This window comes from Protopterus annectens, chromosome 14.part0, assembly GCF_019279795.1.
Source record: "Protopterus annectens isolate FY-2018-M chromosome 14.part0, PAN1.0, whole genome shotgun sequence".
Taxonomy (NCBI): Eukaryota; Metazoa; Chordata; order Ceratodontiformes; family Protopteridae; genus Protopterus; species Protopterus annectens.
The window spans coordinates 184,664,066-184,683,424 of NC_056748.1; the positions used below are offsets into that span (position 1 = coordinate 184,664,066).

At 40.0% G+C, this 19,359-nt stretch overlaps 1 protein-coding gene across 3 annotated transcripts in view; it reads left to right on the forward strand.

The window, feature by feature from the left end:
- FAF1 (Fas associated factor 1) overlaps positions 1-19,359 on the forward strand; it is a 5,915,525-nt gene that overhangs the window by 4,839,727 nt on the left and 1,056,439 nt on the right. For all 3 annotated transcript variants that reach the window (XM_044055943.1, XM_044055942.1, XM_044055945.1), the window contains one exon: positions 666-743. In XM_044055943.1, the coding sequence (XP_043911878.1) occupies positions 666-743 (78 nt within the window). The remainder of the gene's footprint in view (positions 1-665; positions 744-19,359) is intronic.

Genomic DNA, 19,359 nt, shown 5'->3' on the forward strand with positions numbered 1-19,359 from the left:
GTGTGTGAAAAGCAAAAGCATTGAGATCATCAAATCTTTAGAAGTTGTAGGGAAGGTAGGTAGTATCCTTTGTATTTTCTGACCTGTTGCACTGACAGCATTTTATTGTCGTGAGGTCTTGATGTTTACTGTAATAAAGATGATGGTGCTTTACTCTCATTAAAAGTGTTTTGAGACAGTTCATATTTTGATATTTGACATAATGGTAGAAATAACATAAAATTGCAGAGTGGATATATGTTTTGATAAGTTTTGTCATAAGTAGAACTGCTTCTAATCAGTCAGAGGTAGCCCTCCAGTTTTGTTATGGTTAAGTAATCTACTCTGTCATTGCATAAACATATTGCTGAATGAGAAAATCATGTTCATCTGTAAGAGAAATAGATTGCAACTCATAACTTTGAATATCTGTGCTATACTTTGTTTTGTTAGAGTACATTCTCTCAGTTTTATGCTTGGAGCATTTCTCCCCAGGCCTCTGCCGAAAATTGCCTTTGTTCCAAGTCGGGCTTTCCCGATTAACAAATGTTAAATAAATAAGTAAAAATAAAATAAAAGGAGAAAGAAGCTAAAAGCTTTTGGGAAGGCCAAAACTGATCTTGAAGAATGGTTGTAACTGTTTTGTAAATAGAACTTACTGAAGACATTTTTTTTCTTTTTTCTAGAGAGAGGCACACGAACGAGAAATGGCAGAGCAGTTTCGTTTAGAACAGCGTAAAAAAGAGGAGGAAGAAGAGCAAGAGGTAAGTTACTCAAATGTAGTTCTAACTTGATAATTTGTTAAACTGTTGGAAGGAGTTCATCACTGTTAGACAAAACAGGTAAAGGCCTTTGAAGCTATGAATTGTTATGAACTTTTATTTTCAGCACATTGGAACATTTTAAATCAAATTTGACTATAATATTGACAGTTTTTGAGATTTGCTATTGGCCTTTATATAAAAAGATGGCCAAACAGTGATCACTTTGTACTGATATGTGTATATGTATGAGACGTTACCTCACATTATTACAATGTAACAGCAGCAATAGTCTTTATCTGTAAATGTTTGTAATGTTTAAATCAACGTAAACGTGTACTGCATTGCTATTACAAAAATTACCTTGGGCAACAAATGGGTTTAGAATTCAGAGAATTTAATTCTTGGAATGCTTTCACACTATAGTCCCATGAAACAAGTTTGCTTGGCAGCATAAATAAATAGTAGGACTGTCCAGTATGGCCTTTAAGTAAGTGCCAAATTCTGCCTACCCTACATTCACCTTTATCTCTTCTGTGTTGTTTTTTTCCCCTTTTAATTACCAGACCACTACCCATTCTAGCAGTCCATTTTGTAGGTCCATATCTGTCTCCTTAAATAACTTTTGTAGATTCAGGGAGTAGTTAGTCACCGCTGCCTATTTTGCCTCCTCCCCTCTCTCTTCTTCTTGTTCAGGGTAATGTATTCACATCTCTGTGACATGATCTTGAGCAGCGATTTCATACCCTCTTGTCTCTATTCGTCTCTCTTGAGAGTTTCAGCTCCTCTGGACTCTGCTCATGTTTCTTCATTTCACTTAATTCTTGTTTTGTTTGTGAGTGTTGTGGCAGCAACAGACCAGACTTCCTTTTCCTCAGTCACTGATTCCATCTGTTCTTGGGGAAGGCGTTATACACTTTGGCAGATGGCAACATGGTGGCTACTTGCTACCTAGCTGTTGTGATTTGTGATTGTGCTGATTGTTCCATTTGATTTTTTTCTGTACAGTGTTCAGTTTAGCTAACAACTTCATTTGCTCTAAAGCAGCAAACAGTCTTATTTTGCAGTCCTTTCTAGTCAAGCTCATAAACTGACATTAAACCAGCAGATTTGGGTGGCAGAGAGTCCAGCCATTTAGCCATGAGCTAGTGACTGCCACTTTATCTTTAGGTTTTCAACCTGAATCCAGATCACCTTCCAACTGCTTTGTTTTTTGTGCTGCTGATAAGCTTTCGTGAGGCAACCACATGTGATGCAGATAACTCTAGAATATAGTGCACGTTACCAGCTGATAAAGATATCAGTTAACATTCTGCTGTAAGCTACAAAAGCATTCAGCTGAGAAGACAGTAGGCTGGAACATTAACATTAACATTAGCGTTACAAGTAATAGCAGTGTTCAGCTTCCATTTATAAGATATCTTCAAGCTTACATCACTGTGGAAAAGGTACTCCAAAAGTGATGCTTGCTGACATAACACCACAGGAGTCACTCTAGTTACAGAACTCTCAGTAGTCATCCAAGCAGGTAGCCTGACTCCTAACTGAATTCAGTATGTTACGAGTCAGAATGGGACTGCCCTGATGTGTCATGTTCCATTAGTGAAGAGGTGAGAAGTCTTATGACTATATGTTGTTGAAGTGACTGGCAGTTTGGAGGCTGTGACCTGATAAATATGACTGGTTTGTTCTTTGTTTATATGAAGTGACTATGAATGGCTGTCTTGATGAAGTTGAATGTTTGCATAATTGTTTTTAAAACCATTGAACCTACCAGACAGAGTAGATGGAGCATCAGTTAATTAAATGGAAGATAAGACAAGAAAGCAAAATATAGGGCTATATGGCGTCCTGGAAGTTGTAGAAAAAGTGAAATTGAAGTAGTATGTGAAAAGTAACATTGCAGAGTGGACTGACTTTGTGAGAAACTCCTTGAGAATTGCATAGGTGAAATACTTGCTAAAGATACCCCAAAACAAAACACGTGCAACACATATCTCACAAAGCCAGTGTGCCGAACAGTCGCAGCCCTTAAGACTAAACAACACACCTGATACACTTGTAATAGGCGACTCTATCGTCAGGCACACTGACGTCCCACTCACCAGGCTGAACAAGGAGAGGGTCGTGGTGAGCAGCCTGTCGGGCGCTAGGATCCGCCACATAACACAAGCACTCAGGTCACTCCAAGGCAAGTACAAATATGACTCAGTCATTGTCCATGCTGGTGTGAATGACCTGAGACGTACCTCCCTGGACTACATGAAAAGAGACATAAAGGAGCTCTCTGAGCATGTAGCCCAGGCCGGTATGACCCTGACCTTGAGTAGCATCTTACCCTCACCAAGAATGATGCCACAATATGAAGACAAGATGATCAGTTTCAACAATTGGCTTAAGTACTGGTGTCATTCAAAGGGGTTCCAATGCCTGTCAGCTTGGGATGATATGCTCGACAAGCCACGAAGCTTCACTAGGGACGGCTTGCACCTGTCACCCCTGGGCTTTCGGATATTGGCAAAGGCTCTTGCTACCCCCATAGTGCCTTTTTTAGGCAAGGCTCAAAAGACAAACCCACCTTCATAGGTATCACAAGGGATAAGAAACTAAGAGTAATGTTACTCAACGCCAGAAGTCTAAACCTCAAGATGCACGCACTCGAAACTCTCCTTAGCATGGAGAACATTGATATCTGTGCAGTAACAGAAACCTGGTTCAGGGCTCCCGAGAGCACCCCAGCACTACCAGGTTATACCTCATACCATGCTTTTCGGCCCCAAAACTTGGACCGAACCACAAAAGGAGGGGGAGTATCGATATTCATCAAAGATACCCACACCTCCAGGTTGGTGGCAAAGCACGAAGCATCAGAGACTATCCATGTGCAACTAACAGTGGGTAAAACTGCCTTCCAGTTTATAGCCTGCTACAGACCACCCTCCCAAACCCAGGAACCCCACTCGGCCTTCCTGAGAACACTGGAAAATATGAAGGTCTCTCCAAACACCATTATATTGGGCGACTTCAACTACCCAAACATAGACTGGGAGCATTACTCTAGCTCCAACACCCTAGCCCAAAGGTTCCTAGAATTTATAAACTCAAATGCTATGGAACAACTTGTTACCACTCCCACAAGAGGGGAAAACATACTGGACCTGATCATCACCAACATGGGGACTCTATGCTCCAGACCAGAAGTGTATCCCTCACTGGTAAGATCAGACCATAAACTAATCTCACTGGATATTCACATCCCGATCCCACCCACTGCCCAGAAAACCACAGTGAAAAACTTCTCTAAAGCAAATTTCACACTCCTCAAAACTGAAGTGGAATCCTCCAAAGCCCCGGCCTGTGGAAAATACGCCCAGACCGCAGAATCCTTTATAAACGCATTCTATGAACACCTTCAGGAATGCATGGATCATGCGATCCCAAATAAAACCAAGACCCAATCCTCCAAAGGCAGACGTCCTGTCTGGTGGACCCCAGCCATAAACAAACTATACAATAGAAGGAGGAAGCTACTAAATGATAGAGCAAAATCCCAAAAAGGGAAGGCATCACTGATCAGTATTAGCAAAAAACTACGGGCACACACAAAATTGTCTAAGGCCAGCTTCGAGAGAAAAATTGCACAGGACACTAAGGATAATCACAAGGCTTTCTTTAGTTATGTTAGGAACCTGGGTGGTAATTCCCAGATATGCTCAGAATTAGTCCAAAATGACAAAAAATACACCGAACCCACAGACATTGCCAACATCGTAGCTGACAGGTTCAGCGCAAACTCCCCCCCCCTCCCCACCAAAAGGGCAAATATCTATCCTAGCAGAGTGCTGCCCCCCTGACATCTCAGATGCTCAGGTAAGAGCCGCCCTCTCCAAAGCAAAAAACACAGTATCAATGGGACCAGACGGTGTCCCGGGCTGCGTCCTACATGAACTCCAAGAAGAGCTAAACTCAAACATAAAACTACTGTTCAATCTCAGCCTTACTGCAGGATATGTGCCCAAAGAGTGGCGTACAGCAACAGTGGTCCCTCTCCATAAAGGTGGTGCCTCAACGGATCCTGGAAACTATCTCCCCATAAGCCTGACTAGCTTGGTCTGCAAAGCTATGGAAAGGATCATCATGGACCTCATAAATAAAGATATTGGGGACCTACAAGCACTGGATCCTACCCAGTTCGGCTTTGTTAAGGGCAGATCCTGCCTCTTAAACCTGGTTGATTTCTTTGAAACAGTCACCAAGGCCATTGACGAGGGGAAGGTGGTCCACACAGCCTACCTGGACCTCGCAAAAGCCTTTGATACAATACCCCACTCGGGCATTATAGATAAGCTCACCAGCTTAAATATAAACCCCTATGTCACTAGATGGATTGCAAATTGGCTCAAGGACAGAACCCACATGGTTAGAATTGCTGGAGCCATGTCAGACTCCAAACCAGTTACAAGTGGTGTCCCACAAGGCTCAGTCCTGGGACCTCTCTTGTTCGGTATATATTTCTCAGATGTACAGGCCAACACGGAAGGACTGTGGCTGACCAAGTTCGCAGATGACTGCAAACTGGGCGCCATAATCGACTCTCCAGCCGACACAAGCATCCTCCAAAACGGCCTCATAGAAACAGACAACTGGTGCCAGAGCCATGGCCTCAAGCTAAATGCCAAAAGTGTATAGTCATCCCTTTGGCAAAAACAAAGTGCCCACAAATTACCACATAGGTGGTAATCCATTATGTACAGAAGAAGTAATTAGGGACCTGGGGACCCAAGTTGATAGCAATCTCTCATTTGACAACCACGTGGCCAAAGTGGTTAGAAAAACATTTTATATAGCCCACCTAATCATGAAGGGATTCACATCTAGATCAGGGAGGTCATCGTGCCTCTTTACTCATCCCTCATCAGGCCCATAATTGAGTACAATGCCCCTTTTGGGATGTACCTTACCAGACACCTGCAGCAACTGGAAAGACCCCAAAAGTACCTCACCAAGAGGATCAAAGGGCTCAAACAGATGCCATATGCTGCCCGGTTAAAGAAACTCCAGCTCTACTCAGTGGCATACCGCCTGTTCAGAGGCGATCTGTGCCTGACGTATAAAGCCATGTCCAACCCAGAATTAATGGACATGCTGCACCTCAGAAAATCCAAATCCCATCGAGCTACGCGCTCGAGAGACTTGAACCTCAGCACTGAAATAAATAGGACATGCTGGAGGGACAGATTCATAACCCAGAGGCTCCCTTCACTCTGGAATAAAATCCCAGTCCAGGTTAGGCAGAGTCCCTCATTGACTCTCTTCAAGAGGAATCTTGATGAGTGGATGGGAGATCGTAGGTTTACCCCGGGTATCACTTCTGTGTCACTGTTAGACAGAGGCACAGTATACTAACCTCGAAAAAGGGCATAGCAAAATAAATTTAAAATGGGTGGCGAAAGCCAAACACATTCTGGCGAGGCTTATAAATGCACTAGGGCAGATAGCCTAGTATGAACCTATAAGATAGAGACTGAAGCTAAATAGGCATGTCAAGGATGTTTTGATTGGGTCTTTGACATGTTATGTAAAAGAGAAAACATTGTGGAAGTTGTGGTAACAAAGAAAAAGTTGAGTATAGAGGGGGAGGCCCATGTTTTTCAGAGTATGATTACTCTGAGATGACACTGAAGCATCTCTTATGATTTGTGAATATAACTACCACTGGTATTAAAAGCCATCAGAAACCAGTCTAACACTAATATTGACAAACTCAAAAACTTTCTCACAGCCCACAACTGAAACCATATGCTCTACTTAGATGACCTCATTACAGAAGCCATAAGCCTAACCAAATTTCTAATCCAGCAGTAAGACAAATTGTTCCTACTTATCCACAGTTTTTTATAAATGCACTGAAACTGAATAGCTATCTCCTGAACTCAAACATCTTCTCATTCTTAGAGATGAAGTGTGGCAAAAATGGAAACTACCACCCACAACTGAAACCATTTTCTCTACTTAGATGACCTTATTACAGAAGCCATAAGCCTAACCAACTTTCTACTCCAGCAGCAAGACAAATTATTCCTACTTATCCACAGTTTTTTATAAATGCACTGAAACTGAATAGCTATCTCCTGAACTCAAACATCTCATTCCTAGGGATGAAATGTGGCAAAAATGGAAACTGTTGCCCACAACTGACAACCTCCATTTATAGCTTTACATAACCTAGCCAAGAAGTCCATCTGAAGGAACTAAAAGAAATCTCCAAGCAAAGAAACAAATTACTCTCTTACTTTCTCCCAAACACTTTTAGAAAGAAGTTAACCTTATTACAGGAAGAAAACCTCCTCTTGACACCCTCACTATAAACACCATTCAGTGTAGTACTGCACAACCTTTTCCAGATTATTTTCTTAAAGAATGTAACAGTCTTCCATCAGTAAACTCCACACCTCCCAGAGATTAGCAATCTCCCATCAATAAGCTGCACACCTCCCACAGATCATGCATTTCCAACCCTACCACCATTTATCCCCCTCTTCCATTTCATATACATACGTCCCAAAGGAGTGTCTACTCTGCTTGAAATTTTCCACTGAGGCCCCTCCTGGATCTGACAACATTAACCCCTGGTTCATATATCACTGCAGAAATCATCTATGTCTTCCTGTTGCACACATATATTATATATGTCTCACTTAAAACATTACGCCACAAATTTAGAAACTGATCTAATTAAACCCCCTCCCAAAGCAAACCAGATCAAAAGGTACCTCTCACTTCCATCCAGTATCCATCCTCCCAGTTATGGGCAAACATCTAGAAAGGATATTCCAAACCCACTCTCTCTCTCTGTCTATGTGTGTGTGTGTGTGTGTGTGTGTGTGTGTGTGTGTGTGTGTGTGTGTGTGTGTGTGTGTGTGTGTATGTATTCCGCAGTGGTGCAGCGGTAGCGTTGTTGCCTCACAGCAAGAGGTTCTCCTGTTCAATTCTCAGCTAGTGTGCGGGAAGTGCCTTCTGTGTGGAGTCTGCATGTCCTCCCCGTGTGTCGAGTGGCATTCCGAAAGACATGCGTGAAGGGGCGTGCCTTCGTTGAAGGTTGGGCGTCAAGCTGGCAACTCAGCACCGTGAAAATCTACTGCCAATCATTAGCGGACCAAAGTTCTGCTGTGTCGACCCCTAACCGGGCAAAGCCGAAAGACAACAACAACATATATATATATATATATATATATATATAACACACACACACACACACACACACACACACACACACACACACACAAGCTCTCCTCCAGCATAAGCAACATGAATTATAGCCTGGGCAAAGTACTATCTTAGTACTTTAATCCGTAATTGATGACATTATGCAAAACACTGATAGAGGCCTCCTTACAGGTGCCCTATTTGTAGACCTGACAAAGTCATTTGCAGTCATTTACCACTATCTTCTCCAAAACAAACTGAGATTTGTATCAGTCCAGACAGGAGTCATTGGTTTAAAAACTTCCTCAGTAACAGACAATTTGGAGTTAAGATCGGATTCTCCTAATCATTATCTACACTTGTACCTATTACCAAAGGTTTACCATAAGGATCCATTCTTGCCCCCCCCCCCCCCCCCCCGCTCTATATTCATTAACAAACTTTCTTATGACCTCCCTCATCTCTCATCCATCCTCTGTGCTGATGAAATGACTATTTACTAATTAGGTCACACTCATACCAGCATTCAATCCCAGCTCCAGTCTGACTTACTTGAGCTCCACCAATGGTTCATAAACCATAAACTACCTTTTAACCCATTCAAGACTTAAACTGTGCCTTTCAGAGCTTCACAGAAAATTCACCAAGCACCTGACTCTTTAACTGTCTGTAATTTACACAACCATTCCATAGAAACAGCCACTACCTTCAAATACCTAGGATTATGGCTTGATCAATTACTAAACTTCCATTTCCACACAGTGTGAGAGCAGAAGTACACTCCCTCCTCTTCTGAACCAACATTTCCCCTTTGCTATCCCAACCAGCCAGAGCAGCCATTAGAGGAGTTCTCCTTTCTCAGCTTAATTATGGACTTCCTATTTTTGCTTCTGCCTCCAAGAACAACATTCCCACACTCCAGACAATCTCTTACATAATATGCTGATTTATTACAAAGACACTTCTCTGTGGGCATCACTGTATCACCTTAGAAAAAGCCAATTGGCTACCCACAAAACACAGATCTAACCTACTGTTAGGATCCCAGCACTACAAAGTACACCATCTCCAGAAAGTTATTCTTCTTGCAGCTAAACTTCATGATAAAAACTCCTTCTACAACCTGAGACTGTACTCATACTCCACTGCAACTAGAACCAAACTCTACAGCACTACAGATGCATTCTCCTCTCAGGCACCTACTCTTTTGCAAGCTCCCCCATCAGCCTAAGAGAAATCAACAGTTATTCTTAATTCAAAGTGCAACACAAAAAGTATTTCTTCATCCAACCAAATGCTTTTGTTTCATCAGAGGACATATCACCTAACAGTACTATCCCTGTCTCCATTTCAAGTCTCTTCTCCACTCTCAGATTTACTGAAGGTTGAAATTAATGTATATATTTTACACTACTCTCTGCTTGTGTACTAGAATAAGTATATGTACAGATTTTCAGTGTAACTAGTCTGAACTACTGCTTCTTCCACATCACACCTACAACATTTGTTATCTACCCAAAAAAAATTATTTGAAGTCTGCTTGGGGTTTAAAGATACCTAATGCAAACACTTCCAAGCAAATATCCTAAACAACCATACATTTGTCCTGTCATTGTTCCCTGGTAAACTGGTTTTCAGTTGCTCTTCTTAATCTTTTCTATCCACCTCTGATCCATTGTTAGAAGTATCGTGCAATATTTTACATGCCCTACTAGTTATCCCTTTTTAACAGCAGCTTCTGTTTTAAATGCAATTAAAACCTCTTTCAGAGTAGGTTTTTCACTCAGGACTCCCTGTCCCTTTTTCATTGCCTATCCTCTGATATCATAGGCAAGGCAGCTGTAATCTGCAGTCTAAACAACTTCTTGACCTCATCCCACTCTATCACCGTTCCCTGTCTAGTTATTTGCTCCCTACTCCTTAGTTCCTATACCAGTTTACTCCAACACATTCTGACCTCCTCTTACCTATTTTTTTGTACCCCTACTTGCAATCCATATTCACAAAAATCTCCTTTCCTGTGTTGACTTAGTTCTTAGAATAATTTCTGCATATTTTTCAATGTAATATTCTGTAGGATAGTTATTATTCTCCTTAAGGATCTGCATCCGAAGTATCACAATGTCATTTCTTGAACCCTCAACCCTCACCATTATCATCCTTTTGCACTTTGACTTACAACCTTTTGCTTGCGTTATGTATATGAGCCTTAACTTGGTGGCTCTAAAATAGCACTTCAAGTCAGGTAATTTTAAACATTCTTGTTCTGTTGGAAGGATCCACTTATCCTACTCAACTGTTGCCCTCTTCCTCACCCAGATAACTTTTGTCAATTCTTTATTAATTGTTGCCCACAGCTTATCCTGTAGTGATAAAAATATGCCTGACATGTATATAAAAGAAAAGTGACTGAAGACCTTTTCACTTTTTGTATCTTACTGTCAGTATCCATAAATAAGAGCTTCCAGTTTCTCAGTTTTTATTATCTTTTGTTTAGTCTCTTTAGATATATCCTTAGGTGCCATAATAAAAGCTTTTTTAATTCACACTTACTAAGTACTTCATTTAATTTTATCTCCATAAATGTGGGTAATATTGCTGCAATCAGTTCATGTCTGGTACATAATTTACGTTTACAACCTTTATTTTATCTTCATTAATTTTATATCCTGAAAAGACTTGGAAATGTCTCAAAATGTTCCACAACACTGAAATGCCCTTATTTGGATTTCTCAAGTACAAAATGTCATCATCTGCAAATAAAGACAACTATTCCTGATTACCATACCAAGTATATATTTGAATTTCTGAGTCCCTTATTTTTTTTGTCTGCGGCTCTAAATATAAAGCAAATAAAGGGGAAAGGGGGAACCCCCCCCCCCGTCTGGTTTCTCTGTTCAAACACACCTTATTGGTGAAGAACCCTCCCACTTTAATTCTTTCCTCCAATTCTTTGTATATCTTCCTAATTAACATTACTATTTTATCAAGGAACGCAAATACATCCATTACCCTACTCATATAAAATCCTACATTACTCTGTCTTACCCTGCATTTTTATCTTAGTTTTTTCAGTGGATTTTCTGAAATAGTTATTGGATGTGTGTGGAAGTTTTCAAATTAATGCACATGATGCTGTGAAATATAATTTCTATCCAGTCTGTCCCATCTGTTTTATCTTGGGGAATAATACGTAAATTCTGTTTGAGTTCCTACAACTGAATTCATCTATTCCATAGCAAATGTTTTTATACTTTTCTTCAGAAATATACCCTCTTTTGTTGTATTTTCCCTTCTAGAACCCCAAAGTACATCCTCAGTATTACAAATCAAGTTCCAGTCTCCACCTATGAGTAATGTTCCCTGCTGAAAGCTGAATATTTCTCCCAAACTTTTCTCAATCTCCAGAATAGCAGTTTGGTGGAATATAAATACATGCCAGCATAATAATCCTCCCTTGCCAATAGCCCCTTACTACCAGAAATGTGTCATGCCTGATTGATTTTTTCCACTCTTTTGTCATTATTGGATCTCCTAAGCAATCAGTATTATTTCTCCCATTTTCCTTTGCCCAAGATATCCTGTTGAATATTCATCCTGAAATCCGTTCTTTATCATATTTCACATGCTCATTTCTTTCTAATGTGTTGCTATCTGCATTCTGCATTTCATAATACAATTCAAAAGAAAAATTTCCTTTTTGTCTTGAATATGTATTCCCGACATTTGTCTAACTTGCACACACTAATGTTTGCCAGGATGATCTCTTATATAGTTGTTTCTTTTCATCTCCATTTAGACTTTTTTCACATTTTTCAGACTTTTTCCTCAGACAAAAAACAGCATAGCCCCATCCCCTATTAATGTAGAACAAACACAAACAGTGTGTACATTTTCAACAAGTGTTTAACCCTCCAGATATTAACAGCTGTCACAAATCAACAGCTGCACAAACAGGCATTATCTAATCAAAAATTAAGGTTACCTATGTTAAAGTGCATGTTACAACCTGTTCCCACTTACATGGATTCTGTATGTTCTTTTCATATCTGTTTTCCCTTCCCTGATGTGAAAAACAGCTTGCATGCTTTCAGAAAAGAATAACTTTTAGTCCTAAGAAAAAACAAATTGGCTACCATTAAATAAAACTAAATTGTGCACGGTTCTTTTAAATGCATTAATGTATTGTGTGCTGGCCATCTCTTCTTTATGTCCTATAATTTCAGACTTTATTGTTCAGTGACCTGCTTGCTATTGTAGCTATTGTTTGCATTACTCTCAGCAAAGACTGCTCAGAACTCTCAAGATTAATTGCTTGCACCTGCAGACATTGCTAAACTCAATGAAAAAGTAGTATGCAATGAAAAAAAACAGCTAACAACTTTTCAGATGCCTGAAGGAATCTTTGTAAATTTCAGACCAAAATGCACAGAAGTCACTTGGCCAACTACCTTTAGCTGCACACTTTGTCTCCCATGAGAACATTTGCTAATGGAGAAAAAAAAAACAAGTTAATATCTTTAAAGATGCAAGAAACTTAGCATTGTCATGCCTTTTACAAATTTGTCTTGTTTCCCAAGTCTGTTTGTTTACCAAAAAAATTTAGAGCTTAAGCCAAGGATATTAATCTAGACATTCCCTCTTATATAACCTTGGGAATTTATCTTTTTTCTAGTAATGTCTTTCGGCTTTTCCCGGTTAGGGGTCACCACAGCAGAACTCCGATCCGCTAATGATTGGCAGTGGATTTTTACAGTGCCGAGTTGCCAGCCTGACGTCCAACCTTCAAAGAAGGCACACCCATTCACGCACGCACCTACCTGCATGTCTTTAATGTCACTCGACTGCGGGGAGAACATGCAGACTCCACACAGAAGGCGCTCCAGCCGAGAATCGAACGGGAGAACCTCTTGCTGTAAGGCGACAATGCTAACTGCTGCACCAGCGTGACCATTATTATCTTTTTTCTACACATATCTTTTTTCTACATATAATATAATCAGTATATTTTATATAACACCACCACCCCAGCAGCCCAACATTATATCATTTTATTAACTTAAATTTTGGCTCTTTCTAGCCTTTGTTGTCCTGTTGTACTGTAAAGCCTATAATTCTTACAAGTAAGAAAAAGTGCTTGTTTAATATTTTTAATAAATACAACAGTCATTGAAACGATACCCTGACACACATTTAAAAGACCCCTGTCTGCACACTATACAAACTGCTTTACAATATATCATGCAATTTATATCATAAAATGTTTTATACAAATAGTAAGTACAGCAATTATTTTACTTACAGTTACTTTTTCCCCTTTACTGTCCTTCTTAACAGTAATGATGTAAAGTAGGTTGTATACTTTACGGTTCACTGACAAGTTTAACAAAGTCAACAAATTTCAGTCTTTCTCAGCCACTTATTTCTTGCAATGCCATATTTCACAAATGTAGTTAATGCTTTATAGTTTCCCATTCAGTGTTGCTGGTGTTCTTCCTGATCATCTCCATCTCCCATCGTCAGAGTCTTGTGCAAGTACAAGATTCTCCTGATTCTTCTAGTCATCCCATGTTTTTTTTTTTTTTTTCTCTCTCACTCATTTTGGAAAAAGGTTTCACTGGCAAATCATAGGATCATCGGAGGTTACTTGGCTAATTGCCCTGGGGCCCTTACAAGCCTAGCCAAGAGTTTATCTCCGAAAAAGAAACCTCAGTCAGCACCTGTCGCAGCTGTCAATGAGGGAAGAAGGTGGAACCCCTGGGGCAAATTTGTGGTTTCCCATCCATTCATCAAGGTTGTGCTTGAAGAAGGTCAGTGAGGTACCCTATTTGACATGTATGGGAAGTCTATTCCAGAGGCGGGGCAGCCTCTGGGAGACAAACCTGTCTCTCTAGCAGGTTTTGTTGGTGCGTATTAGATTTAGGCCTTTTGAGCGGGTAATGCTTGAGGAGTTGGACTTATGAATATCTAGCATCTCTAGTAGGACCGGGTCCAATATTGCCGTGTCGACCTGAATACCCAGGAAATCTCTTTGTCTCTATGGGCTTTATAGTTAGAAGAATGAGAAGCAGAGCCCCTTCTGCTTTTTGGAGCATTTTGAGTTGGATAAACTTTTTTTTTATTTCCTCCTTAACATGTTCTGCATCCAAAAATTTATTTTATCCGCAAGAAAAACTGTGCTGAAAACAGCAGGATACAACAGCTTGAATATCCCGTTTGCCTCTCGACATGCCATGATTGCTGGGATAAATTTGTTTCTCTTCTACCTGGGGTGTACTACAAAATCATTTTCCACAAACACTTTGCTGATTTCAATTTGTAATACTTTTTATCTCTGCTACAGTTTTGTCAGGATCAACAATTTCTGCTGGTATGATTGCATCTGTAATAATGTAAGTCTTGGTTGCTTTCTCATGGCCAGTTTTGGAGTGTACACTCAGTATGCCCTTTAATTTAACAACTCTGTCTGTGGAACACCAATCTAGTTGCTTATTTGTGCTTTCATAAAATTAATACAATCTGTTCCTTCCAGTTTCTCTGATACAGCAGAAAATCTTAGGTTATTTCTGTGCACTGTCTTCTATCTCTTCTATTTTCTGAAACAGCTGTTCTTGAGAAGCCTCATACTCAGCCACCCTTTTCTTCATTTCAACCTCTGTTTGTGACATTTTTATGAGTTCATCTGAATAGCTAGTTAAAGTTTCTTCTATTTTTCCATCATTGCGTTATATGTGTTGATGTAGTCTTTCAGTGTTTCATTTAGTCACCACTGAGTACATCTGATTTATTTTTTCCTCAAAATTACTGGAATCCACGAGATCTTTAAAAAAGGGTAGGAGCAGACTACATAGTAAAAAATGGGAATTGTGGGAACTATACAGAGAAGGGAGGAATGAAGTCGAAAAAGTAGCAGGACATAAATGAGTTATGTAATATTTGAGTGAGAAAGATTGGGTAGATTATAAGTGATGTATAATGTTTGCAGCTAGGAGTGTGTCATTATGGTTTGTAATGTAAAATGTTTGCAATTAGGATAGCGTTGGTGTGGTTTGTTTTCATTTATATAAATGTATGATTGCTTATGTAGTAAGTGATGGTTTAATAAAGATATTTCTTGTTTAAAAAAAGGCAGGAATTGAATAATTTATGTAGTATTGTTTAGCTTATATGATATATAGCAATATATGAAGTTTAATGTTTATGTTAATATAGTTTGATTACTTTTTATATTAATGGAAGTTTGCCTATGTCACAAGTGATAACTCAATAAAGGTGTTTGAAAAAAAATACTGGAAGCCATCTTTTGTATCAAAGCTGAAGCTGAACTGCTTTCTGATTCTTCCTAGCCAGTGTTTTCTCTTCACCTTTTCTGGTTAATTTTCTTTCAAATTGTCCAAATTTCTTCTTTGCTGTTATCCAGGCTGTATATTTACTAGCCAGTAACTGACGTTTCCACAAACTGACAAATTCACTTGCTCTTTTCTCCCAGTTTCTATTTTCACACTTGGAGACTTGAAATTAAGCTGTTGGTTAGTGTGTGGCCATCTTGGAAGTCCCTATCAGTGTTTTGCTGTAGTAAACAGACAGACAAAAATCCATAAATAAATGGATTAAGTATGATATACAGTTCTGAATTGTGCAGAATTATCTATAAATGCACTTCAAATCTGTATTAGCCAGAAATTTGACATAAGTGGGAGAGGATTGAATCATATCCCTGACATGCTTAGGATAAGCTGCTAAATCACCCTAATTATCCTGCATCTGTGTGCACTTGCTACATGTACACCATTTCCCCACTGGTTACTTAAGCAGTTGTAGCCATACTGCCATATAGTCTTCCTAACCTATAGTAGCTAGGGGTCTTCCTACTATTCATCTTCTACTATAGCACTTCATGGGCCAGATTCCAAAAGGCTAACTTTCAGTCTAATTCTGCCCTGATTACAAAAGACTTGCTCTCCGTGTAAGTGACTTGACCTCAGTGTAACACCTATCTGTAGCTTACACTGGAGGCCATATTTCAAAAGACTTGCTTTCAGTATAAATGGATACTTATACTGAGAGCAAGTCTTTTGGAACTGGGCTCCATGTATGACAGAAGACCTTGGAACATAAGTTAATGTAATCCACTGATTTATGTGACTGCACTTCCAGAAGACCAAAATATGATACATCTCTGTCTCCCATCTCAAATGCAATCTAGGTAAAGATTTTGGCAGCTTCAACATTTTTTTTATTTATGCTGCCAGTTCTATCGGATCAACATGCCCTCCATTCATGATCAGTAGCTTAGGTATGGATTACCTGTTGTCTAAAGATTATGTAGATTGCTGACAGTGAATGAAAGCCTCACAGTATAGCTTTCTGTGTTCATCTCATCGTCTTCATTTTTGATGAACAATAAATGAGAGAGTGTATAGGCAGTTTCTAATTTCAAGGGCTTATTTACCCTACTGACTTTCCCTGTAAGTATGCATTTGGTTTTAGCCTTTTTAATATTCAAATGCAACTCTGCTGCAGAATCCTAATAAATGTTATCCCTGAAACTCCTTCTAGAGAGAGCATGTAGAACAATACCATTTGCGTAGGTTGCAGTCTGTGTTTTCAAGATTTTAGGATAATTAGTAAAGCATTTATTATGAACTGTCAGCAATATACAAAAAGAGTTTCAAAGCTAGGACCCACCACTGCCTTATGCCTCAGATTTTCTTCGACTCTGCATATCTCTTCCGGCTATATGTGTGCATATTTGTGTCTCCTCCCACAGGTATGGCCTGCCTCAGCCTTGTTACTGTAGTTCCCCAAAACAACCCCCTCTTAAAGAGTTGCTGTTGCATTACCTATTTCCCTGCCCCTGTGGAGGACAAGTGAACAATCCACTGCTTTTTTATATTTTGTCAGGTGAAGTGAGCTCTCTGACCCCACACATGAAACTAGCTATCAGAGCTACACATTTATGAAAGCAAACATGTTCATTTGTTTCCCAAAGATTACTTGATTTTTATTGTCACTGATTTATTTGCATAGTTAGAAAGAAATATCTGTGTTGAATTCCTTATTTCAGTTTTCCATTTTGAACATTTGGCTGGGGGGTTATAACGTATTGTTTATAGCTGCTGTGTAACAGTTCAGGGTAGGAGTCCCTACTCTCTTTTATCACAGTGTGGTATGCAGGCATTTTATCTTTCTTTTTTAGAGCAATGACAGTTATTGCTTTGCAGACGTATGCTTTGCAGCCTTTGCAGGATTTGGTATAGAGAGCACTGCAAAACACCACTAGTCAAAATATCTTTTCTTCATTCTACGCAGAAGTATGCATGTATTTATTTTTAGTAGACATCATTCTTAACAAGTTGAGCTGATGGTGTCCTTTTCATTCTTCCTCATCAAATGGTTATAGATCCGATCCTTGGATCCGACTTGGCCGCATAATTTAGATTTTGGATACAAGTCTCGAGCTCCCCTCTCTACTCATAATGCCCTAGTCCATCCTAAATATCCCAGATCTCATTTGCTGCCATCGTGCTCAGATGTAGGGTCCTTCTCTCAAGTGTTTTGTAAAGCTTTGATACATCTTTTTTGCAAGTGAAAGTTATTTTTTTTCTCTTAAATTCCTAACCATTTTATCTACAACCTCCCTTCTAGTTTTCTGGTTTCCATTTCTTCTCAGACTAGTTACTATAATTTTTCTAGTATATCCTTATTGTTACAATAGTTGGTAAGTTTCTTGGCTATACCCTTTTGCCCTGTATATTTGCTGTTACAGGGTAATTCTTTATTACCATTGTTGGCACTTTCTTCTTTTCTGCATGAATTAAAAAAAATCTTATTTCTTTCATTTCTTCTCTGTTTTCCTTCAACTTTCATGGCTGACAAGCCGATAGGATTTAAAAAATGTAGTTTGTATGGGCATAAAATCCCTAACTCGGATGCCCACAAGGAGTATGTCTACTGCCTTGGAGCAACTCATTTAAACACTAGCTGCTCTATATATGCTGCCTTTAATACTAGAGTGTAGCTGACAGATGCAGCAAACTTTTACTGAAGGGTCTTCTTCCTCCTATAGTGCAGTAAAAGCTCAGAAGCTCCTTCAGAGCATATGAAATGTTCTCTGTTGAAGTCCACCAGGCCTCCCTTGGAACTGCCTCCAAAAGTTGCAAAGATTTTGGATCCGACATTCTCAGACCCGTAGGTATGCTCCTGAGATCCAAAATCTTCAGATTCTAAAACTTTGGATCCAATTGTGATTTCAGCAACCCCTACAGCTTAGCCTCAGATCCAAAACCCAGTACTTCACATGCTCCAAGAGCTTGCACCCAGAATTCATTTTGGATCTTGTTTCCCCTAGGATCCAGTCCCCTTTCTTACAAACTCCCAGAAAGCACCCTAGGCCCCAGTACCACATCCTCCAGGACCCCCAGAAGTCTGTCAGAAGCGGATGTGGATAGGATGACACAAAAGTTCCTCAGAGCTCAGATCCAGATGGGGGGTCATTTCAGCTCCATCCCCTATTGGATCCGTGAGTCTTCCAACCACTGCTCACACAGTACTGTCTTTTTATCCAATCTCTTCTTCAGTTTTGGAGCCCTAGAACTGACAGCTCCAAGAGGTTCAGAGTCAGATCAGAAGAGAATTACTTCCTTGATTCTGACAGCATCTGACCAGTTCCACTCCTATTCCTTTGGATCAGAATGGGTCCCAGAGCTGAAGCAGTAGTGTCAGATCCTTGGGACCAGGATCAACTCCAGTGCTATGGGATCCATCCCTGCCTTTTGGAAACATGGCACTGGACATCTCAGGTTCTGTGTCTTCCTCCAGGCACGGATCCGGTTGGAGTTGTGATCTACCCTTACTGGAAGTCTAAGCTCTGGTGTGGGTGGTTAAGACTTCTCCTGGTCCATTTGCCTTCGTGATTGTGGAAAAGGGCATTTTCTCTTTCTAGAGATCTGGTCTCTCATCCCTTGGATCCACTTGCTATTCTGTCTTCAGTTCCAAGCTCTGAGTCCATCAGGCCTATTTCACAGGGACAACCAGTTCCAACTTGATTCCCTTCAATTCCCGTAGAGGAACTCCCCCCCCCTCTTCTGATACCTCCCCTGAACATCCCCAGAGGAGATCCATCGGAAGAGAATGTGCAAGATGAGGCACATATATACCCTGTTGGAATGTCTTACTTGAGGATACTGATTTCGAGGAAGGATAAGGGTCCCCCAGATCACCACAGATAATGTCTCCTTTAGAAACATATTAAAGTTCCTTAGTCAGAAAGGTACTTGGTCTTCCGATAATCCTTCTAGATGAATTTGTATTTTTGGAAGCTTTTGGTTCTAGCCCATCTGCGTCTTGGATTATCCTCTCCAAGCAGATGAGCTCATTGATTTAGTCTCTTGCCAGGCATGGAAACAGCTGA